Below are 26,134 nucleotides of genomic sequence, written 5' to 3' on the forward strand. Positions count from 1 at the left end.
TACAGAAGTCTTTGAGCTCAGCTTTCAAAGACGGAAAGCGTAAACAATCTATCTGCTCCATGTTTCAACTTCTTAGTTGTATCACAGAACTAATAGTGTCTCTTTTAGCAATTAGTTATACATTTATCCGTGCAAAGCTAACCAAAAGTTGTTTTCCTGGCTTTTGGCCCTGCTTAGTGTTGGTTGTTTTTGCAGGTGTTTTGTTTGGTTTTGGTTTAGTTCGCAAAAACAAGATGAAGTTCACTGTTGTAGACAACGTGTGGTGTGTTGTACACAGCCTTGTGTTGCAGGTGTGTGTGTTTCTCAGGCCAGCAAGGCTGACATGGAGGAATTGGAGGAGGTTGCTGAATAGCCTCGCTTTCAGGCAAGCCTTCTTAGGCCTGCTGAGAGAGGTTGGAGAGCAGCAAAGAGACTTGGCAAGGAGACTTTCAAGTTTATCACAGTGTAGTCCTGTCACTCAATTAGAGAGTCTCATCTTGTGACAGGAAAGAGTTAAGGTGCTGAAAAGGGAAATAACTGCAGTAATTGGAGCTTCCTTTTGGGAAGATCATCTTGCATTTGTTTGACCTGAAGACACCTCTTTAAGAGCAGAAATCTCATATGAAAAGAAGAAACAGGATATAGCAGCGAGCGATTCAGTTATCACAATTTTACCTAGGCTAGGTTTGTAGCTCCAAAGAGGATCCCACTGTGAATTATCTCCATGGTACCCACGCATCTGGCCAGGTTTGTAGGAATGCTGAGAAACACCTGGTGGTCATGGTCTCTGTGTGTTGATTTTTGACCCAAAGCTGTAATTCTCATGAGCATGATTAAAGTCTGATACATGCATTTTAAAATGTTAAAATATATCATTTATTTTCTTTAAGGAAATTAAATCCACAATGAGAAGCAAGGATTTATAATATGGAAAAGATGTACTTATAGAAAATGACTATATTTATTACATAAGGATGAAATTAATCTTTTTGCACATTTGCCATTCAGTAGTATTATGATCATGCAGAAGGCCTGTGATTAATATGTCAGGGAAACTGGCAGTATTTTTTTAGTATAATAGGAGAATTTAGGGAGATTTTCAGCAGGTTCTTTAGTTTAATTCTGGAATCTGAAGAAAAGCCTGCAGATACAGATATTTGATAACAGAGTTTCGTATCTTAATACTAGAGATGCTTTTTAGTTATGTTCCTGTTTCCTCAGAATTTAGAGGTGTTACAGGATTTACTTTTAAGGTTTTTTAGCAGAGAGGGTTGCAATATTTCTATCATGTAACAAAAGGAATACATCTTCCATAATGGTGGCCTGTACTTGTCAAGGTGTTGCATCCTAATGAGAAAAGGGAAAAAGAAGTGTATTTTTCTCTTTGTGTTATCAAAGTACTAAATCAAATATATGTGTAATTTCAGGTATCTTGACTACTTTTAAAATTTAGAGGATTTTTTCTCAAAAAATCTCTTAAAAATGTGTTGTAATAGCAGAGGCACATGAGGCTACCTGAGCAAAGAGTAACAAAGATCGTTTTATATCCAGTGATCAAAGTTTTCTGTAGCGTTTTTCTAAAGGCCCTGGCATTAAAAATCTGCTCTAATTAATTTTTTCTGGTTCAGTCTTGTCTTTACGATATTTCTTTCCACGATCACTTTTAGAATAAAACTGGAAGATAACATACTCAAAGGGTGTAAGTGTTAGCTTATACTCAAAACCTAGAAAAAAGTATATTTTATCAAGTTATTAATTCCATTTTAGCAAACAACATGTTATTTTTGATCAACCTTTTAAAGAGAAATTTCTGTCCTAGAAATACTAAATGGGCACCTTGGTTGCATGTGCATTCCTGGTTCCTGTACATTCATATAAAAAATTAGAGTGCCATATTGCTTGCTATGTGGTGTGCAAATTGAGCAAAAGGAATTATCTCAAACACAACTGAAACAGTAGGAATTAGGAAAAAGAACCAAAATTTATGAAGCAGGAGATGGAAGTAAGCCATTCTTACCAAAAAATTTAAAAAGTACGTTGCTAGGAGGGAAAAAAAAATATTAAATGGAAGATTTCAGAGGAAGGGGGTTTTGACAAAAACTGATAACTAGGAGAATAAACTACTTCAATTAAAGCTTCCTTCAGCAAAGATTATTTGGAATTACCAGATTTTATTGCTAACATTTTGTATATACATGTGAAAATCAAAGGACTGACTGTGTTCTGTAGTATTCTGGGTGTATGTCACACCTTTATAAAAACTGGGACTTATGCTCAGTGTCTTTAAAGGAAGCTTTATAATCAGATGTTAATAGAGCACAATAATAAAATTTTATTAGAGTTGGGTAGGATTGCAGTAGTAAATTACTTTTCTGCTGAAGTAACAGCCTGATTTTTTAATGGATTCTGACTGCTGCTCCACCTTTACAAGTCCCATATTCTATAATAATTATTTTTTATAAAATTGTGAGTTACAAACTTTGTGTAAGCCTCTAGTTATATTCTTCTTGGTTTTACTAGTGCAGTCAGTGTGGCTTTAATAAAATAATGTTCTGAGTTTACAATATTTTCACAGGATGTAGCTGACAAGTATGAAACCTTACTTGAATGTAGGCTCTCACAGGTCAAAAAACACAGCATAGATTAACAGTAAGAATCAGAATCTGTGTTCTTAAATACGTTTGTAGGATTATAGTTAGGCATGATGCGATACTGTGAAGTAGCTTGTGATGGCCTCCAACTATTTTAGCCTCCACCAGTTTAAGCGGAACAAAATGTTAAAAAGGAGTGAAACGCTGTAAAGAGGAACCAGGAAGAGTGGACCTCCATTGGCTATCAGTGACTTACAGATCAAAGCTACTGTAGATTTTAAAATAGTCATGAGATTGACTGTCACTTTTTCTGCAGTGATACTGCAGCAGAAGTTCATAGAGCATTTTTCCTCTCTCTAAGGAAAATACAATAATTGGGGTGTTGTCTTTCCACATGTTTTACCGCAGGTGAATAATAGCATATGGTTTACACACACATTGTCCACATTGTGCTAATTATTCTGGGGGAAAGAATAGATGTTATTCCTTAGAGTTTTGAGACAACTTTTTATTTAGACGCTCAAAAGAATGGCCAAGAAATGTTTCACATTCTTTCGATGAAGTGGTGATTAATATGGACAGATTCTTTCTACAAATCAGCTGAAGACATACATAGTATGCAAGCTAGGCTTTTTGCTTTTGTTTTCCTTTTATAACATGATGAGAAGACACTAGGAAAACACAGGATTGTTGGTGAAGGTGATAGCAAGGAATCTAACATGGGTTTTGATTCCATTTTATTTTTTCAGGCTGTTTTGTCATTAAGTATTTGCCTTTCTGATCTATTCTTTTTTGGTACCAGATGCCTTCATCCTTGTGTAGGACATTGTGTAGGTACTTAAACTTGCTAAAAGAAAAGAAGTCTTAATTTAGCTACAAATTTTAAATGCAGATTTATGGTTTCGGGGTTGTGTTGTTGTTGTTGATCAGGAATGTAATTTTATATAGGTTTTATCAATAAGTAAATATTTATGTTGAAATAGCTTACTATGTGTGTAACATCAAAATCTACCAGATGCTTAAGCAACATGTCATTGTCATGTTTCTACCTGGACAGAGGAAGAGTGCTGAACAGTTGTTTTTCCTGTCATTAAAGCTGTTAAAATTGTTTCTTCACCTCCCTACAGGAGTGTAGATTAGTTTGTGTGGAGCTTCATGTGATTGCAGCAAATCATGTGTCTGCTATAGTTGGCAGCTTCTTTGGAATTCATAGAGGTTGACATACGTGTATCTTCACACATTATCTCAGAAGCACCTGAGGTTTCCATTAGTATATATTGGAAGAATAAGATAATGATAGTTACATGTCTTCCAAACTAAAATGCTGGATATAACTTGGACCGGCAATTCCAGTATCCATATCACAAACAGAATGCGTTATTCAGAGCAAGCATGTTTCCTCTCAGGAGGATCACCCTAACATAAAAAGATCCTGCAGTGCTTTGGAGCAACACATGTTCATATGGAATGGTAGGATGGTGCGTGTGTTCATGGATTTGCATCAAAGTCCTTTCCAAGAAACTTGCATGGAAGGTGATGGCATTACAGCAGACTTTTTTTTCCTGTGGATTTCCTGGGTAGGAGAGAATAAGAGAACAGATGTCTGTTCTTTCTGTAGCTGCAAACTTTAGCGTACCCACATCTTCCATGGAGCTGCTGGCAAATATGTACCACTGCCCTTTAGCATGTCATTGTCTTCTTTAGATGCAAATTGTCTTCTCTATTCACATATGTGGAAAGAAACCTCACGAATATGTAGTTTTCACTTTTGCGTGTGTGTATGTGTGACTGTGTGTAGAAGGGCAGTGAACTTAAGGCTTGTCTATTTTAAGCATCATGAAAAATCTTACTGTTGAATTGGATTTCATATACAAACCACCAAGAATAAACACCTCTAAAGCATACTAATAAAATAAACATTATGGTCATCAAAGTCTATTTAGCAGTGTATGTGAAGATTGGAAAGTGTTTTTTCTCTATGTGTGCTGTATGTGTCTTATTTGCTTCCATAATGGGCAGCCTAATGTTAAGGTTTAAGTGTAGCTATTGAGTGAAAGTAGGTCAAGATGAAGCTGAGTGTTAAACTGAAGGAGTGTGTCCTGTTATTAATCACTTCAGACATGGAGTGTAAATGTGGGAAACATTGTAAAGGGAATTGATTCTGTATTGACATGTCACAGTAGTAGTTTTGTATTCATTTTTAATGGTTTATTTAGTTTTGGACTTTGTTTTCCGAAGGTACTTTAAAGAACAGATTGATTCCTTTATATGTTTGTGTGTGTGTGTTTTATTTCTTTTATTAAGCAAAGATAGTTGGATAATACAAACTGAAGGACAGACTTTGTAGTTAAAGAGTAGGAGTTTAAGGATGTGAGTTGCACATCAGCCTCTAGTGCATATTGTTTTTTGGCATAGGACAGGTCATTTTTGGTAGAAGATTCTCTTGAGTTGCATTCCTGCCTACAGTATATTTCAGTAAGTGGACCAAGTACGGAGGTACATAAAATACACAAAAACCTCTAGAAGCACAATTTATTCTTGTCACAAGTATTCTGAGTACGGTATGTATATGCTAAAATGTGCATATGTTACCATAGATTTTAAGAGTCTGTTTTAAAGAAACAGTCTTAATGAGTTTTGGAATTTAGAGGTTATTGTGTCTGAACCTGAGAGAAATTATTTGCTGGTAACTGGAGCTCTTGTCAGTGTACTGTCCATTGTGTGTGTATAAGGTTCCTCAAACGATTGAGCTGCGGGGCTTTTTTGTCCTAGCCTTCTGTACATAGTGTGTGTGCATCTCACCTTCCTTGTGTTCTTTGCTCAGGGGAGAGTAGGTACATATGCTTTCCTTTCTTCAGTGTTCTTTCCCAGCCCTTGGTTGCTGGAGTCTCCAATAGAGCATAATGTAAGCTGCAAGTAATATGCATATGAGCATGGGAGAGCCCCCAAAAAATCTACTAGTAAATGTTGTTGTTTGTATAGTGCTTATTTTTATACCTGTTGCACTGCAGGTGATTTCAAAGTGAGCAGTTCAGCTTGAAATAGCTCTTGAATTCCTAAAAAAAATAGTTATTGTTTATCAAACAAAACAATCTCTTCCATAAATATCTGCAATGGCATAGGGCTTGTTACAGATGCATGTGGATCTCCAGAATCTATCTTGTAGTTGCTGCCAAAAATACAATTACTTTTTAAGGATTGCTTGCACTTGAGTTTCTTGGCAGTTCACCACAGAGATATTATATTATTCTACAAGATCAAGCCACAAAAGTATTAAACTTATTTGGTGAAGTCCATTGTCTTCTGACATTTCAGCTGTGGAGAAGCGAAGAGGGAAGGATACACACAGAAGAAGCTACACGCTAAGAGGGATAGGGCTTTTCTTGCATCAGGTGTGTGCATCAGGTGTATGTAATAGTGCCTGAATTCTGAAGAAGGTGGATGTTTGAGAGAGGTATTTAAATGTTGATTAAGGAGGAATTCAGGAGCCAGATTAGGTAGGACTTTGGAGTGCTTTATTTACATGGTAAATACTGTATTTAGTGTACTGTTTAGGGTAGTGCATGGATCTCATCATCAGTTCATAATGAAATGACTGCTATTAGGAGTTCTGTCCTTTCATTCAGTTGGAATCCTAAAAGGGTTGCCACTGATATACAGTGTGTCCACTGTGATTACTGAGCTCTAGATCACCCCCAGAGGGAGGTGATCAGAGGCATGAAGTCTAGTTGGAGGCCAGTAACTGCCAGTGTACCCCAGGGGTCAGTACTGGGTCCAATAATGTTTCACATTTTAACTAATGAGCTGGGTGATGGGGCAGAGTGCACCCTCAGCAAGTTTGCAGATGACACCAAACTGGGAGGAGGGGCTGATACAAGGGAGGGTCGTGCTGCCATCCAGAGGGACCTGGACAGGCTGGAGAAATGGGCTGACAGCAATCTCATGCAGTTCAACAAGGGGAATTGCAAAGTCCTGCACCTGGGGAGGAGCAACCCCAGGCACCAGTACATGCTGGGGGCCGCCCAGCTGGAAAACAGCTTGTCAGGAAAGGTCCTGGGGGTCCTGGTGGACACCAAGTTAAACATGAGCCAGCAATGTGCCCTTGCAGCAAAGAAGGCAGAATCCCAGGCTGCATTAAGTGTTGGCAGGAGCTCAAGGGAGATGATCTGTCCCCTCTGTTCAGCCCTGGTGAGGCCACACCTGGAGTACTGTGTCCAGTAGGAGGCAGACATGGACATACTGGAGAGAGTCGCACAAATGGCCACCAAGATGATGAAGGGACCGGAGCAGCTTTCATATGAGGAAAGGCTGAGAGAGCTGTGAATGTTCAGCCTGGAGAAGAGAATGCTCGGGGGGGATCTTATCAATGTATATAAATACCCGAAGGGAGGGCACAAAGAGGATGGAGCCAGGCTCTTTTCAGTGGTGCCCAGTGACAGGACCAGAGGCAATGGGCAGAAACTGTGAGGGTGACTGAGCACTGGCACAGATTGCCCAGAGAGGTGGTGGAGTCTCCCTCCTTGGAGATACGCAAAAGCCGTCTGGACATGGTCTTGGGCAGTGGGCTCTAGATGGTCCTGCTTGAGCAGGGGGTTGGACCTGATGACCTCCAGGGATCCTTGCAGACCTCACCCATTCTGTGATTCTGTGAAGTCACATTGAAGGATGAGACCTCTGTGAGGATGAAGTTCTTGTGAATGTTAAAACACTGCTTTCAATGGATTTCTTTTCTACAAATGAACAAAGTGAAAAGGGATGCTTCCTTCTAAGTTAGAGTGTTTTATAGAATGACCAGCAGAAAAACATGGGCTTTCAGTACTTTTCAAGTAACAAAAGCAAGGTAAAGAAGTTAAATGGTAGACATAGATGTTTTGGCCTTATCTCAATATGTTCAGATTTTAAATTAAAAAGTATGCGTGGTAAATTTGTTTGCTTAATTATAGGCCTGTCTGTTCAAAAGGAGTTCTGACACATTGAAGAGGACACTGCATAATTCTCAGACTTCTGAGTTTTAGAAAAAGATACAGAAGATAGAGTAAGATGCAACAAAGAGTAGACTGCCAAAGACCACACAGAAAATTTTTGTCAGGCTAAAGTCATTAACACAGGAGAAAAAATATATTTGCTGAATACAGCATTCAGAAGAGTGCATGAATGATAATTAATAGAAGCAGCTGAAATTTAGCAGAGCCACTTGGTGTGCCTGTACCACTTCCCTTTGTGTGTCCTTCATTGACTGGCTTTTTTTTTTGCCTCCAGAGACTTCCCTTTTGCTATTCTGAATAATGAGTTAGTGGTATGTGAGAAGCTAGCAGTGTCTTATTAAAGAACAATGTGTATCTTATGTACAATACTTAATGCAACATGTTTCATTTAAACTATTGGCATTTATGTAATGTTCTATGGCTTCTGCTTTAAAGCCATCGTGTCTCGCTTGGAATGCAGACAGAGCTTGCTGGTATTCACACTGAAAAAAATCTCATGAATTAAGGCTGCAGTTTCATGTTATAGCTGAGTCAAGTGAAAAGTTGCTGCTGCCAAAAAGGTGTATATGTATGAGAGGGGGTGGGTGTTCACACTCCCTTTTCCTTTCTGTGTGGCTTTGCCTTTTTCCTGTTATTTCCCAATCACAAATTGAGCTAATATAACAGTTTATTTGAAATTTTGCCAGGTTAATTCTGTTCCATTTCAGTGGTTTGAATGTGTTACCTTAAGATTATGAAAGCCAATGCAATGAGCAGATGTGGCTAGGAAGGGATAGGATGAAGGGTCTTAGGCTTTTGTTTTGAACAAAATAGTGATTTGCTGGAAGCTCTTAATGTGGAGCTGCAGCTCTTTGAAAGGTATTGCATACTAACCACTATAATTTAGAAATTATTTTGGAAGGACTGTTGGGTATATAAGGGAACAGTCTTTCAGAGAGTGTACCTTAGTGTGTGGATGTCAAAAAAATGAGTTAAATGTTTTATCTCCTGGGAAAAAGGAACCATCTAACTGGAAACAGCTGGCTTTTTTGAAGTTGAGTCAGGATGGAACTAAGTACGTGGCTAAGTATCTTATAAGTTCAAGGAGACTTTCTTGGACATTTTTATATACATCTGTAGTCCCCCAACCCCAGCTGTACATACCTCTTCATGCACATGGGTGGAAGTAAAAATGTGTTTGTGCATATGTGAAAATATTTTAGCCTATTTTAACAGTTTGAGTGTATTTATGCATGCATGCATAATGTCACCGTGCTTTTGCATTTGTCTCTCTTTAAACCATACAGAAAGTTTAAATGAAAAACTATGTTATCACACAGTTTTGTTTGCCTTTGAGCGTACAGAAGACTGTCATTGTTTTAGAGGGCATATCTGATAAAGGGCAGATAATTTCTGTTTGCATATAGTTGGTTAACAAGTGATTCAGAATACTTTGGTTTGGGAGCTGAATGTACTATATTAGGTAGAAAGGAATACTACACATTCCCTTATTGTGTTTGAAATATAATGGTTTTGACATAAACTTGACTTTCCTTTTCCTGTGCTTAAGGATTTCACATTCTATGTCTTGTTCCTTCTCAGGTTTTTTTTTTCTACTTTATTTTCTTTATTTCCTGTATTTTTCCTGAAAGATCCGCAACATCTTTCTAGTCCTTTGAGGAATAAGATAATATAAAGTTAGGGAAATACTGCACATCCCTTAAAAGAACGGTGAAGAAAACTGGTTTTGTATGTTGACTTCTACAGTCATTTTGTCTGTTGATCTTCAAGAAAGAATGCTCGAAGAAAAGCTGTGCAGTTAATCTGAGGTTACTTCTGCAGTTTATATGATGCATAGTGGCTTTTGCAAAGCTCAGTTCTATCCTCTTGATTTATGGCTATTTAGAATTTGGGTTAGTAGAAAGGTTGAACTTCACAGTGGGTTTTTATGGAACAATAACAAGTCAGATGAAATAATACTTTTTGCAAGGAGGTAAGCCTATTTGCACTACTATTCTGTTTTACAGCTCACATTGAGTTTCATCAGTGTGGCTTAATACCGTGCTGATAATAATGCAAAACAGCTTCTATGACAATTTTTACAGCTCATGAATCTCATGAAACAGTTTTAAAGGAGTTGTCAGTGGGGTTTTTCAAAACCCCTCTTGTAAAACTCACTTGTTCTTATGAAAAATCTTTTCCACTAGCTACCTTTATATCTGTACTTAATCTGAAGGACTTGAAACACATAGCTTATGATTCATGAAATTGACATGCACATTAGATCTACTGGCATAGGTGGTGTCAAAAATAGTACTTCTCTAAGAGATAATTTCTCATTTCCACATTGATAGGCCCTATCCACATGTACACAACTGTTACTCACTTTCTTTTTTTCCTCTAGTTCATCAAGCTCTGGTAAGTGATATTTGAATACCCATGTGATGAAAAATTATCTGTGATTATGATTTTCTCAATCATTAAAAAGACTGTTACTCTAATTATCCTTAATACTGAAAGTGAAAGATTGACTTTCCATTTTTGTTGTTGTGGAAAAATTACTCTTAGCTGCAGTAATTCATACTATTGATACTTTCAGTTTGTTGTGGTTTAGCCCTTATCGGCAACCAAGCACCACACAGCCAGTTGCTCACCCTCCCCACTGTGGTGCGATGGGGAGAGAATCAGAAGGCCAAAAGTAAGGCAACTCATGGATTGAGATAAGAACAATTTAATAATTGTAATACAATAATAATAATAATAGTAATAATAATAGTAATGAAAAGGAGAACAAGAGAGAGAAAAAACAAAACCCAGGAAAAAACAAGTGATGCAACTGCTCACCACCCACTGACTGATGCCCATCCCATCCCCAAGCAGCGATTGCTGCCCCCCAACCAACTCCCCCCAGATTATATACTGAGCATGACGTCATATGGTATGGAATAGCCCTTTGGCCAGTTTGGGTCAGCTGTCCTGGCTGTGCCCCCTCCCCGCTTCTTGTGCACCTGGCAGAGCATGGGAAGCTGAAAAGTCCTTGACTAGTGTAAGCACTACTTAGCAACAACTAACACGTCAGTTTGTTCCCAACATTCTTCTCCTACTAAATCCAAAACACAGCACTATGCCAGCTACTATGAAGAAAATTAACTCTATCCCAGCCAAAATCAGGACACAGTTCGAAGAAGGAGAGCAAATATTACTTCCCAAAATATTTTTTCTGAATACATTTTTTCTGCTAACAACATGAAGAAACAGGCATATTGCATGTTTATGTACTGTACTCATGAGATGCTGACAATATTCCTCTATTTTATGGGTTTTTTAGAGGAATGTTAATGAAGAATTTACTGGTGTGGGGACAATGGGAGGGATATTTCGGCATTTGGTAAATGCCCCATGCTATGTTCAGATAAGATTCTTAGGCAGGGAAGTCTCATGTTTTCAGTTCTCTTCAAGCAATGTTTTACTTTTGGTTGAGTCATTTTGGTATTCCCTAAATCAACTAAAGTTTCCAGTTTCTAGAGGTTTTTAGCCTTTTTTTGCTTTCATTACAGCTACCGTTAAGATGAAAAGCAGTGGCAAAATTTTAAGTAGATGCTGCCTTCATTAGTGTGATAGTGTCTAGCTTTATGATTTTGATGTGGTTTGAACTAGCTACAATAAGTAATGTGACAGAGAACATGAGATAAGTGAATAACAGTGATGATAACACAGAAGTCTTACTTATTCATACTGTGATGGAACCTGATCAGGAATTGCTCAGTCTTCCTCTTTTACAAATCTTGCTTTGGAGTCTGGGTAAGAATCTTGTTTTTGTTTGATGGTACTCTGAAACTGAATACAAGCACAGGTAGCATTTTCTTTTTATCCCTTTTTCTCTCCCCTACTGGAAATGGTAAGATTTTTAAAACCAGGTGTTTAAGCTGAGGCTCATAAATTCATAAATAATTCTCAAAATGTCTGTTTTTAGAATGTTTAGTATCTAGTTGCCTTACTACTGGTTGTTAACTTGAAAAAGCACCATTTTAGACTTCTTCATGATTGAAATTTTTACTGAAAATTATAGAAAAATAAGGCTAGGGGAATTTCAACACTAAATATTCATTCCAGGTTATGTTTTCCATTTTATTGAAAGCTGTTACAATTTACTGCAACTATTTTGTAAACCTTCTTCCTGGTGTAATAATTTGTGATTTTTTTGATGTGGTTTCTGCTAATGAAGGGAGATAGCCAGCAGGAAAACTGTACCTCAGACTTGAGCTTACATGTTCAGAAGGAATTTAAGGTAACAGTGATAACAGTTCAGTCTCATAGCTCAGAAAAAGAAAAATAAGATTGCATCTTGTACAGCAACCATCTGCTGTTCATAGTGTGGCCTCAGTGGCCTTGCACACAACTCCAGTACCTGCATCTCCACTGAAGAAAGGACCCATACACAATTGATTCCCTGCTGATTACTCAGGGCTTGAAACTTACCATGATCCAGGGACCCATGAAACTTACTAACATCTTCTCATATCCAGAATACTTTATTTTACAAATAAAAAGAAATTTGTGATTATTTTTGAAGTATTCTTTTTCACAGTTGAAGATTTTATTTCTTTAATTACTGGTTTGTTTGGGCAGTTTTTTGTGAGCTACAGTTAACTCTTGAAATAACTCTCCTCTTTGAAAATGCTTGTCTTTGTTGAAGACAAACAAGTATCCTGGATAGCCTTTGGAAGTCTGGAAACATACTTACTAGCAAACTGTTGTTTATATAAACGTGCAGTATGATGACTGTTAGCTAGTACCTGAGCACTCGGGAAGGGTAGCAGTGTCAAGGCTGACCAGGTTCTCCACTGTGTGAATTGCCTAGTTGACAACTTGTTTCTCAGTATTTGGCCAGCAGTTAATCTAGCAGTATCTCCAAAGGTTAGATATAGTGATAGGACTCCAAACATGTTATTAGTAAAGAGCTAGCTCAGTAAGGGCCCTGGGAGTGTCACCACTCCTGGCTGGGGCTCAGAACCAACATATGATAACGTAGCTGAGGGCTGCTCCTTCCAGCCATCAGATGGAGGCTTCATCCCTTAGGGTGAAGGTGTCAGGCTGGTCCAAACCCCATCCCATGGGAGCTGCTTTTGGCTGAGGCTCTGCTGCTCAGCCCCACCTGAGCCCCAGCTCCTGCTGCCTCGCAGCCCTGCCTGTGCCTGGCCACACGCCCTGCTCATCTGGTCATGGACCCTGACCCCCGGCTGGCTTCTGGACTGACCCCGGCACTGCCTCGTCACTGTGAACCTGCCCGCCGGTCATGGGGCTGTGTCTGACGCTGGTTCCCCTCACTGTGCCTGATTGTGACCCCAACCCACAAGCTGACTTCCCAGTTTGAGCCTGGACCTGCTTTATCACTGCAGACTTGGCTGATCTGAGCTTGGGGCTGTCCCCCTGGCCTGCCCTGCTCCCTCGCTGAGGGCAGTGTGGTGGGGCCTAGCTGGTGAGCTGGTGAGCCTCAGCTCTGCTGGCCAGGCAGAGCTGCTTAGCTCAGCCACGGCTGCTTAGCTCCAGGGAGCAGACAGCCCTCGCTACACACTGTCATTCCAGCTGCTTAGTAACTAAGGAGGAACAATAAGCAGGGAACAGTAACACCATTGAACAAAATAGGTGGGAGGATGTGGCTTCAGAAGACAGTAATACCTTTCCCAGCCAGGGAACAAGGAACCCCTTTGCCTGCTGTGGAAACAACCGTGTAATCAACAGAGAGGTCTCAGTAGGGTTCTTGCTCATCTTTCTCTTTTCTCCCAAGAAGTGTCTACCTTTAGGTGGTTCATTCCTGTCCCTTAGTTGTCTTGTAATTTCCCTAGTATTCTTCCACAGAGAATCTCAAAAGCACGCTTTTGCCAAGTAGCTCCTCATGTCTGATAAAGGGTTATCTCCCAAGAGGCACTGAAGCTCTATCTGAGCTGAGCCAGGTCAGGTACTGTGCTTGGCTAAGAAGTATGGCATTCATGTAATTCAATTTCTCCTCCTGGGGGAAGCCAGAAGACATATTTATGTCCTCTAGAATGTGGTAAAGTTTCTGGTTTCTTAAGTAATCCCATTTGGAAATAAGGTATATCATTAAGATAACAAACAAGTGTGCTTAAGTGCTAATCTCTGTAACTGGATTTGTCTAAAGTGCTTTTATATTCAGTGGTCCAAGATTAACAATACAAAAATCTGAACAAGCATGAGGTAAAAACATTTATAGTGGTGTTACAAGAAGAGGGCAACATCATAAGAAGGTTCCTTCTAGGGAAGAATGGTAATGGCATTAATGGTCTCAAGAATTCTATCCTCTCATTCAGACAAGCTTATGATTAGGTGCAGAAATGTGGTGGATTTGCTCTATTTGATTTAGAAGCAACTCTCTTGAAGTAGAAATTTCTGTCTCTCAGACTGATGGGCATTACATTGTCTATTTATGCTAAAGTTTATTATTTATTTCCCATTTTGCTGTCACATTTCTTTTATAATATCTTTCACATGCATGATTAATCTGTAGAGTAATGGCACTTAACAACTGCAGAAATACATTCTATTCACAATCAGAATTAAATACTTACAGAAGATTATGAAGTTATGATCGGACAGAAAAAAAACATGACTTTATTTCTAACTTCTGTTTATAGAATCATAGACTCATAGAATGCTTTGGGTTGGAAGGGACCTTTAGAGGTCATCTAGCCCAACCCCCCTGCAGTGAGCAGGGACAGCTTTAACCAGATCAGGTTGCTCAGAGCCCCATCCAGCCTGACCTGGAATGTTTCTAGGGATGGGGACGCCACTACTTCTCTGGGCAACCTGTTCCACTGCTTCACCGCCCTCATTGTAAAAAATTTCTTCCTTATATCCAGTCTAAATCTATTCTTCTTTAGTTTAAAACCATTATTACTTGCCCTGTGACAACAGGCCTTGCTAAAAAGATTGCCCTCATCCTTCCTATAGGCCCCCTTTAAGTACTGAAAGGCCGCACTAAGGTCTCCCCGCAGCCTTCTCTTCTCCAGGCTGAACAACCCCAACTCTCTCAGCCTGTCCTCGTAGGAGCGGTGCTCCAGCCCTCGGACCATTTTTGTGGCCCTCCTCTGGACCCGCTCCAACAGGTCCATATCCTTCTTGTGCTGAGGGCTCCAGAGCTGGATGCAGTGCTCCAGGTGGGGTCTCACCAACTCCATGTGATATGTAATATGCATCCATTCCTTTGTGTGTGTAATTGATTTATTCAATTATTGGCAGCTATCCAAAAATATTGAACAATGACATATTCAACTCGGTACAATTTGAACAGAATTAATGAGACAACATACTTGCAGTAGAAACAGTTTTGTCCTTGTTACTGCCCACCTTGCAGTGCTGTTCATATTACAGTGACACTTTGTTTTGAAACAGTATTTAAGTGGATATCTAGCACACTGCAAATTAGAAAAATTAGTTTGTTTCTTTTTTAATGCCAGAATTGTACACTGGTGTGATGACAGCATCTCTTCTCTTAGATTCTTTCTATCTGCTGAAGAAACTGCTTTGGTGCACTTTAACAGGGGTTGTATCACTCCACAAGTGCCTTAAGATACTAGATAAAACTGTAATGCATGTGAAGCTCCAGCATTTTTTAACTTAATATTTCTACTTGAAATGCTTTCTTCAACTTGGCTAGTGCTGTGGGACAGAGGGACCATCTGCAGCTTCAGAGTTGAATTCACAGATGGACTTAGTGACCATAGTTGGAAGTGCTTCACTACCGTCACAGAATACAAAGCACTGAGTTAGGTTTCCAGCCTCTCTTCTCAGTGCATGAGGAGTCATGTACCTTAGGAGAAAATTACAGGCTTAGCTAGTGCTAGGGCTTAAGCATTTCTCTCTGCATAGGGTTTACAGTGTTAAATGTGTCCTGCAGCACCTGAGCTTTTTCTCCTCTTTCAAAAAGTAATTTCAAGTGAATTAGTTTACTTTTCAAATAGAGGAATACAATGTAGTATGAAGGCTGCCATCTTTTTATCCAGAAGTTCAATGATAACACTCATACAAAGTGAAGGCTATATAAGGGGCAGGGGAAGGAGGGGAGGAGAGTTATATTTTGATACTTCCTAGTGGGAAAAAATTACTGTTTTCATAATGCATAAGGCTTTCATTAAACTTGAGAGAGAGAAACCAGGAGGCAGGAGCGTAACAGAGAAGCTTATGGGTGAGGGGAGAGAAATTAGATAGGTAGAAGTTCTGGGTTACAGTTTCTGTTCTGTTAATTGTGTTACTGTATGTATCTTCTGCTAATCTCATGTGGATTGTCTGGCAAATATTCCTGGTGTCAGAATACATTGTAAATACACAAGTTAAATAACTGAATGATGAGAAGTGTGATCAAAAAGAGTGCAGTATGCCAAAGGTTGCATCATTTTCTTTAGCTGTCTCCTTTTGAGCTCTGTGCAGGTGGTGCCTGATGAGTAGTGAAAGAACAGTTCTGAAGAGATTCCAGCTAGAAGCAGAAGGGTTAATTGGAGCAGTGCGTGCCTCCTTTTCAGTCTGCTGGCTCAGCCATGTAGCCACAGGAGTGACACATGAGTCTCCTAAATTTAAGATGTAATTTGTATACCTACAAAAGTAATTAAAGATTTCCATTCATAGAAAGCTCTCAGAAGGAGCAAACTCTCCTTTATGTACCACTGAGATGAATATTCACTTATTGATACCTTGTGAAACTGATATTAGCAGGGCAGCACAATTTGCTTATGTTCATCAATAAAGATTTCTTTTCTAAACCAACAACAAGAGCTTCAGTAACAAAGCTGATCAAACTTTGAATAATGCTTTGATCGTGAAAAATCTGGCAGAACCATGATAATATAATGAATAGGTTACACTGGTATAATAAATGACTGAAAGTTTTCATAAGAAGAAAAATACTGGTAGTGATTAATGTACTGATACATTAATTAGTGATAACAAATTCTTCAACAGATCATTTGATTCCAATTTATGGTGCCATTTTCTTTAATTAGTCCTCTAAAAGATTGTGCATCAGATTTTGTCTTCATAAACAGGCCTTTGAAATGGCGTGTTGTCAATATTTTCCAGAAGTCATTCACTGAAGTACTGAATCCTTGGAATTAAATGCTAAAATATCCATTAAATTTTAATTCTATAACTTTTTGGCATTTACATTACTTATTTCAGTGTTAAAAAACATTGTGTTAATAAGTCCAGGAAGTCATGTTTGTGGGGTTTTTCTTTACAGTTTTCATTGCAAATTGTTTTCTTAAACTTGAGCTTTACTGGTAAAGGGAAGTGTGCAGTTTGATGGCACTTCCTATCTGTTTACAGTGTAACAGCTTCTGAATGAGACATCCAGTCACCAAAAAGTATCTAGAAAATCTTCAGTGAAGAGGACATTTATGATTTTTAGCAAAATCAAAAGGAGGAGATGAAGGAAATATGTTTCTTACAATGTCTGATCACTGAGGCAGTAGTTTTAATTAAGAAGCTTGTCTATAGGAGAAAAATCAATTGATAGTTACTGAGATTTTCCTCGCAAGTCTCCCAATGCCCCACCCAGGGAAAAGGAATGGCAAAGTGTGGATCCTATGACACATCATGGTGGTGTGGTACAAGAATTCATGTGATGGGGCTGACAGGAGTTGCATGCTGGAAGTTTGGGTGAATAGAGACATTCAGAGTGCCTCTAGAATGTGCACTGAGTACAGCTTACAGGAGCAATGGTCTGTGTGATTTTGTGATGTTATACATAAGAAAAAAAGCATAGAAATCACAATAGCAATGATCTGCCCCAACCCCCCCTTTTTTTTTTCTTTGCTGAATTCAGTCAGTCAAAAAATGTGGAGGATAGGAACGAGCACCCACCTTCCCAGCAAGGTGCACTGTGTAGCATGCTTCTTCTGTACTCCATTCTTTCAGTTTCCCAGAACATCTCTGGATTACCTGCTGAATGGTTTTCTCCTTGAAAAGGAGGGAGACATAAGTTAGTACAAGCCTCCACCTTACTTAGGAGTTGACAGCAGACTTTACTGGTTGTGTAGGTCAAAGGAAATAGTGCTGATTCACAGTGCTGCCTGTGGGGAATGTTTTGGTAAAGATCTAGCCCCCATCTGAGGGGGAAGAAGAATTTTCACAGTATGATAAAAAAAAAAATTCACCTTCTTTTAAGATGATCTCAAGCTTTATGTTACAAAAAGGTACTTCATGAGGCTCTGTACTTAGGTTGTACTCAGTGTTCTGACTAGCGACCTAGAATTCAGCCATGGCAGGGGACATAGATAGATGGGTATATAGAAAGAAAGAAGAAAAGAAAGAAGGAAAGAAAGGAAGGAAGGAAGGATTTTTCAAATGGCTTTCTTACCTAGGGAGTCAAAATTTCCCTTTTTGGTTATCTCTCTCACTAATAGCTAAAAAAAAAAAATTATACATTCTACGTTTTCTTTTAAATTTGAAAATGTGTTAAAGGCAGTGATGACTGTTGCAATGCTTTGTGTTAGAATTCAGTCTTTGGCAGAAAACTTTTTTATGTAATACCTGGTTCCCAGCAGATAACATGGCTTGACCTAGCCTATTACAGGCAAGTTGCTCCTATAACAAGAGAGCAAATTCCGCACACAACATCCTTGTTGCAGAATTGGAGACAGACGGGTTTGATGGATGGACTATTTGATGGATAAGGAATAGGCTGCATCGAAAAAGTTATAGGCAAGGGCTCAGTTTCCAAATGGAGACCAGTAACAAATGGTGTCCCTCAGGAGTCCGTATTGGAACTGGTAGTGTTCAATATTATTATCAATGGGATTGAATGCATCCTCAGCAAGTTTGCAGATGACACCAACCTGAGTAGTGTAGCTGATACCACTACAGGGAAGGTATGCCATCTAGAGGAACCTTGACGGGCTTGAGGAGTGGGCCCATGTGGGCCTCAATGAAGGTCAACGAGGCCAAGGACAAGGTCCTGCACCTGTGTTGGGGCAATGCCCAGTATCAATACAGGCTGGGGGATGAATGGACTGAGAGCACCCCTGTGGTGAAGGACTTGGGGATCCTGGTGGGTGCAAAATTGGACATGAGCCAGCAACGTGTGCTGGCAGCCCAGAAAGCCAACCGTATCCTGGGCTGCGTAAAAGAAACATGGCCAGCAGGTCGAGGGAAGTGATGCTCCTGCTCAGCTCCACTCTCATGAGACCCCACCTAGAGCTGTGGCCAGGTCTGGGATGTACAGTACAAGAAAAACATGGACCTGTTAGAATGGGTCCAGAGGAGGGCCACAAAAATGGCTGGAGGGCTGGAACACCTCTGCTATGAAGAAAGGCTGAGAGAGTTGGGATTGTTCAGTCTGGAGAAGAGAAGGCTCAGGGAAGACCTTATTGTAGCCCTTCAGTAGCTAAAGGGGACTTACAAGAAGGATGGAGAGAGACTTTTTGCAAGGGCCTGTAGTGACAGGACAAGGGGAAATGGTTTTAAACTGAATTAGGGTAGGTTTAGGTTGGATACAAGGAAGAAATTTTTTATGATGAGGATGGTGAGACACTGGAACAGGTTGCCCAAAAAAGTTGTGGATGCCCCATCATTGGAAGTATTGAAGGTCAAGTTGGATGGAGCTTTGAGCAACCTGATCTAGTGAAAGGTGTCCCTGCCCATGGCAGGGGGGTTGGACTAGATGATCATTGAAGGTCCCTTCCAACCCAAACCATTCTGTGATTCTGTGGTCTATTTACATACAGAAGGTTTTTCTCTGTCTTTGAATCACAGGCTTATTTAGTTTGGAAGAGTATTCTTCAGATTCTGTAGTCCAACCCCCCTATCAGGCAGGTTCAACTACTGCAGGTTTCCCAGGGCTGTGTCCAGCTGGGTTTTGAATGTCTCCACAGATGAAGACTCCGAAACCTCTCTGGGTAATCTGTTCTGGTGTTTGACCACCCTCACACTAAAAACGTGTTTCCTCATATTCTGAATGAATTTTCTGTGTTCTAATTTGTGCCCGTTGCCTCTTGTCCTGTCACTAAGCACCGCTGAGAAGAGTCTGGCTCCCCTCATTCCCTGCCATCAGGTATTTATACACATCGGAAAGATCCCGGTTTGCACCAGGAGGTGCTGTTATGATACCAGTATGAAAGGCACTCAGAGTCTGTAAGGTATCATTTAAAATACTATCTATTAGAGCTGACAGTGTAAGGAGAGAATAGTATGGACAATCTTGCATCCCTTTAGATGGTGGGAGCCCCAGGTGGTGTAGCATTGAATGGGCCACTGATTCACATGCAGCATGCTGCGCAGCCTGTAGCAGAGATTCTCACATTTTGGTCATTCGAGCTATAACAGGACTTTCTTACAAGGAAGCAGCTTGGTTCATTATTTCTACTGGCGAAGGGAAAGGACATCCACATAAGAACATCTTGGAGCACTTGTAGGTAAAGGCAAGGCCACGCAGGTGCCATAATTGCTGGAACCCAATGAGAGCTGCCTGCAGGGTCTGTTGCAGTGTGCTGGCTGAGTTCATCCTGCAGTCAAGCGATTTCTGCAGCACAGCACAGGCCTAGGCTCACTCCAGTTAGCTGTTGTGTGGATCACTAACACTTCGATATATGACAGTCTTCTGGTCAGGATCACTATAGGTCCTCTATGGTCCAGAAAACCTGGTAATCTGATATGTTAGGTGTACTTCAAAGCCAGCATGTTTGGCTTGGTTTTCCATGAGCTTTAATGAGAAGTGATTTATTGAGTTGGCTTACACTTGTTTAGATATTTGCCTTTTTCATTGGTAAAAAGAATGCTTAGGACATGAGGAACAGTCATAGTGTTTGTGAGGTGACAAGTAGATGATGTGCTAACAGAGAAATAAAATGGAAAAATAGTAAATATGGGTTAAACTTAAAATATCCTACTCTAACATTTTAGCTAAGTATTTATTAAATATGTCTATGTAGCAAGAAGTTTATAATTGGTTTTGATATGTCTTTAGGCTGTTGCAGAGTATTTGCAGTGTTGCTCATCAACACTGAACAGATACTTTAACTGGCATTTGTTACGTTGTCTTTTCAAGTAGTTGCCTGTAATATTTCAAACTACCACAGAAGTAGTAAGTGATGCAAATATGTGTCTTGCTAATAAGTAGAAAAATGAGTTCTTTTTTGTATACACTGAGGAGAAAAATTTTTTTGATCTAGCAGTAAGTTCTTTTGTATACTAAAATGAAGGGGTTTTTATCCAATTTTGAATCAGGTAATTGTTAAAAACAGGGTGCTAGATATCATGTCCAGAGCTTGTGTGAAAATTTGCGTAGTGCTCTGTCTACATACCTACTGCCATGTTGTAGGCTTAATCTTCTAACAGAAATTTGCTATACAGTATATTTCAGTATTTTATTGTATAGCAAGTTTTCTAAACTCTGTTTTATAAACCCAGTTTTATAACTTCCTGTCGTGCTTTTGATTGAACGGTCTGAATATAATGCTAATTTAGCTCCATTTCTACTGAAATGTATCTTACAGAAACTGTATCTCTGTATTTGCACAGGCTGAAAAATCTTCTTTCATTTTCTTTCCATAGGATAAGAAATGGGTTCTCAATCATGAAGATGTCACACTGGGAGAATTACTGGGTAAAGTAAGTAATCAAGTGAGCTAAAAAACCTTTAAATAAGTATATATTAATCATTAAGCCTATACATTTCCTATTTGCCTTATCTTTTAAATGACTGTGGTATGCAATTTTTATATCAATTCTTTAATATACAAGACAGCATAGTGCTTTAAAGAAATGTAAATCACATTTACTGGTAAATCATATAATGTGCGTGCTAGAAGTGTTTAACTAGCATACATATTTTTCTTTTTTGGAAGGCTTTTAAGCTAACTAGTTTTCGATAAGGCATGATGTGGCTGTTTTACATTGTATAGGTTTACAAAATATGTTGTTGCAAAATATAAATGAAAACATAAACAAACAGATTTATGTTTATGTGTTTATAAAATTATGTATTTGTGTATAAAATTTGATCTAATAAGATGATTAAATCAATATTTGTTAAATGTTCATTGCTTTCGTATGTTTTATTGAATGTTAGGTAACTTCACGATGGCATATGTATTAAATTAAACCTTGTATAGGGTAGTTTAAATCACAAATTTTGCTTAGGAGCTATAAGTCTTTAAAATAAGGTAAGCCCCATATCTCACTTAAATTTTTAGCACCTTTACACCTACAAAGACAGCTGCAAGTGCCACTCTGGACACAATGTTCCAACAGATTTCGCTAAAACTGAAAAATAGGTTTAAATGAGGAGGAGATGAAAGAATAATTGCCTTCTTACTATGATACACACTAAAAGAATTTATAAACTATTCAAGAAATGGGGGAATTCAATACTGTCAGAAAATTCTGTTACCCAGGATAAAAATCTCTTTGGCAGCATAAGATGACAAAAAATATTATCTAATGGTAGACAGAGCTGTATCTGCTTAAAATGCAGGTATGACAGCTTCACGTTCTTAAACAAGATAGTACCAAGGGAGAAAAATAAAGATGTTTCAGGCATTAAAAAAGCTTTGTCTTGCTAAAAAATACAAATTAGTCTTGATGAGTAAAGGCAGTTAAATCAATCTGAAAATTGACTAATTTAGTAAACTGAATTTGCATATGCATTGCATGTTTGAGGCACAAAGCATTTTTAACATTCAATAAAGACAACTGAGTGCTTAAAAGTGATTATAGAAGGATATGTTCCTTAAAAGTACAGAACAAGATAAAAACTTTATTGGAACACAGTATAAATCTGTTATGCATCCAATTCTAAAAAGTTATAGTCAAACTAGAAAAGATAAGAATGACAGGACCATCAGCATCCATATGAAAAAATGGTAAATACACTACAGCCATTCACCATGGAAATGAGAAATCTGAGGGTCTATAAAATCTTGAGTAGCCTGGCAAAGATGAGGAGGAAAATCATGAAAGCTTAATGGATAAGAGGATGCAAACTTTAGAAAAGACAAAGATTTTCCTTCAGCTCAGTAGTGGTCTGGTTTTTTACTCAATATTAATTCTATAATACCCCACAAAATTATATGAAAGGAACAAGTTATATTAAAAATCATATATAATAATAATAATAATAAAATATTTTAAATACAGAAGAAAAAGCATTTTCAGTACTGAAGTAGTCCTTAAGGTGAGTTCAGCTTTCACCATTAAATATTCCTGACCAGAAGGCTAGAGGAAGAGTGTGTTGGGAGTGACTCAGCTTCTTACCTTTGGGCACCTCATGCTGTTTTAGATATCAGAGGTAGTGTCCTGGCCTCCAGAAGTGCTATTTTAGAAGGGTAGATTACAGTCATAGATCCTATGTCTTGCTTGCCAGCTATATCTTACTTATCCTAAGACATATACGGTAATACTGGAAACCTGTGTTTAGGCCTAAATTTATTCCCTTGTTACTAGCAGCACATTACTATTTTCCATCTGTGAGTTTCTTTTTTTCCTTTTCTGTCTTCTTCCTCTGGCAATACAGTATTCAAATGCATGATGTAAAGAAATCTTCATCACTCAGGAAAGAAAGGAAGACATTTTCAGCAGAATTTTGCTGTTTGTTGAAGTCACATGCAGCCCCAGATACCAGGGCACAGAAGTGGAATCATGTGGAAATTTATCAGATGTAGATTTAAAATTGAGTTGTATTTATTCTTTTGGAAATACAAAATTTAACTAAAAGTATGAGATCTTCAGTTCTGGGTTTTTTTCTTCTCTTTTTTTTTTTTTGTTGATACCAGTGTTTTGTTATATACCTCACAATTTCCTTCCTTCAATTTGTGTCCTAATTAATTTTCCTTTTGTTTTTATTTAAGTAAAAATACTTCTGATAGAGGTTATTCTATGGTGTTTATAATTTCAGTTTTCTTCTATGAAAGCTAGAAAAATAAACAACTTAGGCTGTATGTTGCTGAACACCTAAGAAATCTGATTATAAAAGGAGCTACTTTCTAAAGTCTTGTCCAAATGTGAGGCCTTACATACTTGTCTTTATAAAGCAGTGCTGAGCTTAGCTTTTAAAAAAATTGTGGATCACATAACTTTTTCAAGGCAGACATGACCATACATTTTTTTGCAGTGGTTTTAATTTAAAAAATTAATATACAGTGTTTTAATTTTTCTTACTTTGCATTTTTTCTTTCTTGTATATGTGAGAATGTTTATGTTATTGTGATGTGTTTTGTCCTAGTTTCACAGATCATCTTTTGGTCTCTTACAGACTGCAAGTTAAAAACTATTGATAAAATACAATAGTGTGAAAATGAAAGATTGCAGGAGTAAGATTAAGAAAAAAAAGTACTACTATTCAGTGGTGACTTCAGAAGTTACTAAGAGGTCTTATGAGAAAATTACACAATTAATGTACTTTCTTCTCTTTCCAGCAAGGTCACAGTAGAACTCATACGCTGTGTCCATATAATAGATGTACTATGTCTATGTGAACTGCATTGTGTTAGGGGCAGATACTGGAAGAAAATCTCATTTGGTTTCATAAACACATTTCAAAGTTCTGTGCTAGTTACATTAGTTGTCTGCATTATTTTTCTAGAGATTTGTGAAGATTTTGTTTACTTAGAATGTTTTTTCCCCGCCCCGATTTCAGGGTAATTTTGGTGAGGTGTATAAGGGAACATTAAAGGATAAAACTCCTGTTGCTGTAAAAACTTGTAAAGAAGATCTTCCTCAGGAATTGAAAATAAAATTTCTGTCAGAAGCCAGGTAGGTTCTCTAAATGTCCTTGAAATATATACTTGTGTGAAATATATACTGGTTGTGGGTTTTTTTCCAAGTCTTATTACTAGATGGATTTACAAAATCTGACCTTCAGAAAAATTCAAAGAATCAGTAGTCAAACTTTTTCCTTTTTTTCTCTCCTTCAGTACATTCCACAACTGTTGCCCTGGTAACTAAACATAGGCATTTTTTTACATGTGAATGCAGTAGCATCTGCACTTGCTGAAACTACCTCTTCGGCAAAGCAAGCTCTGCCTATAAAACAGAATTTTGTTATTTTAAGTGCTTTCGTTTAGAAATTCTGAGATGTGCCGTGAGGACTGGGATAAGAAGACTGGAAGATGCTGTTAATTTAAATGTGATTATACCAGTCATAGATCCTACCTTACATGCATGACTAATAGAGCTGATCAAATATGGCTATGTTACCATATAGACCCCATGTAGTAATTCTCTCTTTGTAAGAGTTCCCTTCAGTAGAGATATTTTATGCTGTGTCAGGCAGCATGTGATTGCATACTTATTTTTCAAATTACAATCATGCCACAATATGCTGAGTATTCTGAATATAGGCTGATGTAGATAGGTAGGTTCTGAGACCTCAGGATAGAGGGGTGTATTGAGATAATTTCATAGCTGTTTAAATTAACTTGCTCCCTCTTGCTATGAAGCTTCATATGTTTTCATTTTTACTCCCAAACTAATATGATCAATATGCAAAAGTAAAAGATTCTGTCTACATTTAGAGAGTGAAGATCAGCCATCATATCTATTGAATAATTTTAAATAGCTCATAACTTGACAGCTGCAGAGATGTTTCATTTGTTAAGCAGCCTGCCACTAGCGGAGCAGTGTTAGTCTGAAAAAAAAAAAAAAAAAAGTGTTATTTCTCACTAAATATGTATGTACCATGTAGGTTAGTATTTTTCTTTTGATCCTAGAAAAAAAAGGGAAAAAGAGGAGGTGTTTTGTCAGCAAATAGCAGAAGAAACATTTAAGTCACGAGGTCTCTGTAGAATTCTTCCTTGCCCTTCATTTCACTTATAAATCATAGCGTGCTGTTTTAGGCTGCAAATGTTCTTATTAAAGTATCTTTAAGAAGATGCAAATATTTTTGTTTAATTGCCAAAATTAAAATTGCTGTCTTTATATTCTTTTAAAACTTATTGTTTTAATTAATCGCTTAAAGTAAAATTGGAATGAATGTTTATTTGGGAAGTGCAGCAGGAAAGTGTAGAGGCATGCTGTGCATGCTTTTTTGATACAGCTCTGCTTCTGGTCTGCCACTGAAATGCTGTTTAGTTACAAGGCTTCTTGAGAAACTGCAAACCTGTCAAGCCATTTTTCAGTTATATAGTGTTATGTAGGCAAATGGTAAAATTACAAGAATAATATAGTGTTCAATCTTGATTTATTAGTGAATCAGTATGCCCTCCGTTTCAAACAGAATAGTGATTGATCTCTTACATTGATTTTTTTTCCTTAGGATAACAGTAATGACATGTTCCATTAAAATAGGTATTTTTCCTATAATAGTTAATCAGTTTGTACAATAAAGTTTATTAATATAATAAACTTACTGTGTGTTTTGCAGAATACTCAAACAGTATGATCATCCTAATATTGTAAAACTTATAGGAGTTTGCACACAACGACAACCTATTTATATTGTTATGGAACTTGTTCCAGGTAACTTTTTTCCTTTTTTTTTGCAACATATTTTCATAGGTATTGTTTCCACAATGTAAAATGTATTGTTTTCTATTTGTATTTATCTGGGTTCTTCTGACTGATCTCAAAAGTCACCTGTGTTGTGAATCTTTGGAA

The 26,134-nt window shown here is 38.1% G+C and overlaps 1 protein-coding gene across 1 annotated transcript in view; it reads left to right on the top strand.

Moving 5' to 3' along the window:
• FER (FER tyrosine kinase) overlaps positions 1–26,134 on the top strand; it is a 192,950-nt gene that overhangs the window by 108,757 nt on the left and 58,059 nt on the right. Inside the window, exons 14-16 of the mRNA XM_075725939.1 lie at positions 21,095–21,151; positions 24,177–24,292; positions 25,902–25,996. Coding sequence (XP_075582054.1) covers positions 21,095–21,151; positions 24,177–24,292; positions 25,902–25,996 — 268 coding nt within the window. The remainder of the gene's footprint in view (positions 1–21,094; positions 21,152–24,176; positions 24,293–25,901; positions 25,997–26,134) is intronic.

The sequence above is a fragment of the Pelecanus crispus genome, chromosome Z (assembly GCF_030463565.1).
Source record: "Pelecanus crispus isolate bPelCri1 chromosome Z, bPelCri1.pri, whole genome shotgun sequence".
NCBI classification, from domain to species: domain Eukaryota; kingdom Metazoa; phylum Chordata; class Aves; order Pelecaniformes; family Pelecanidae; genus Pelecanus; species Pelecanus crispus.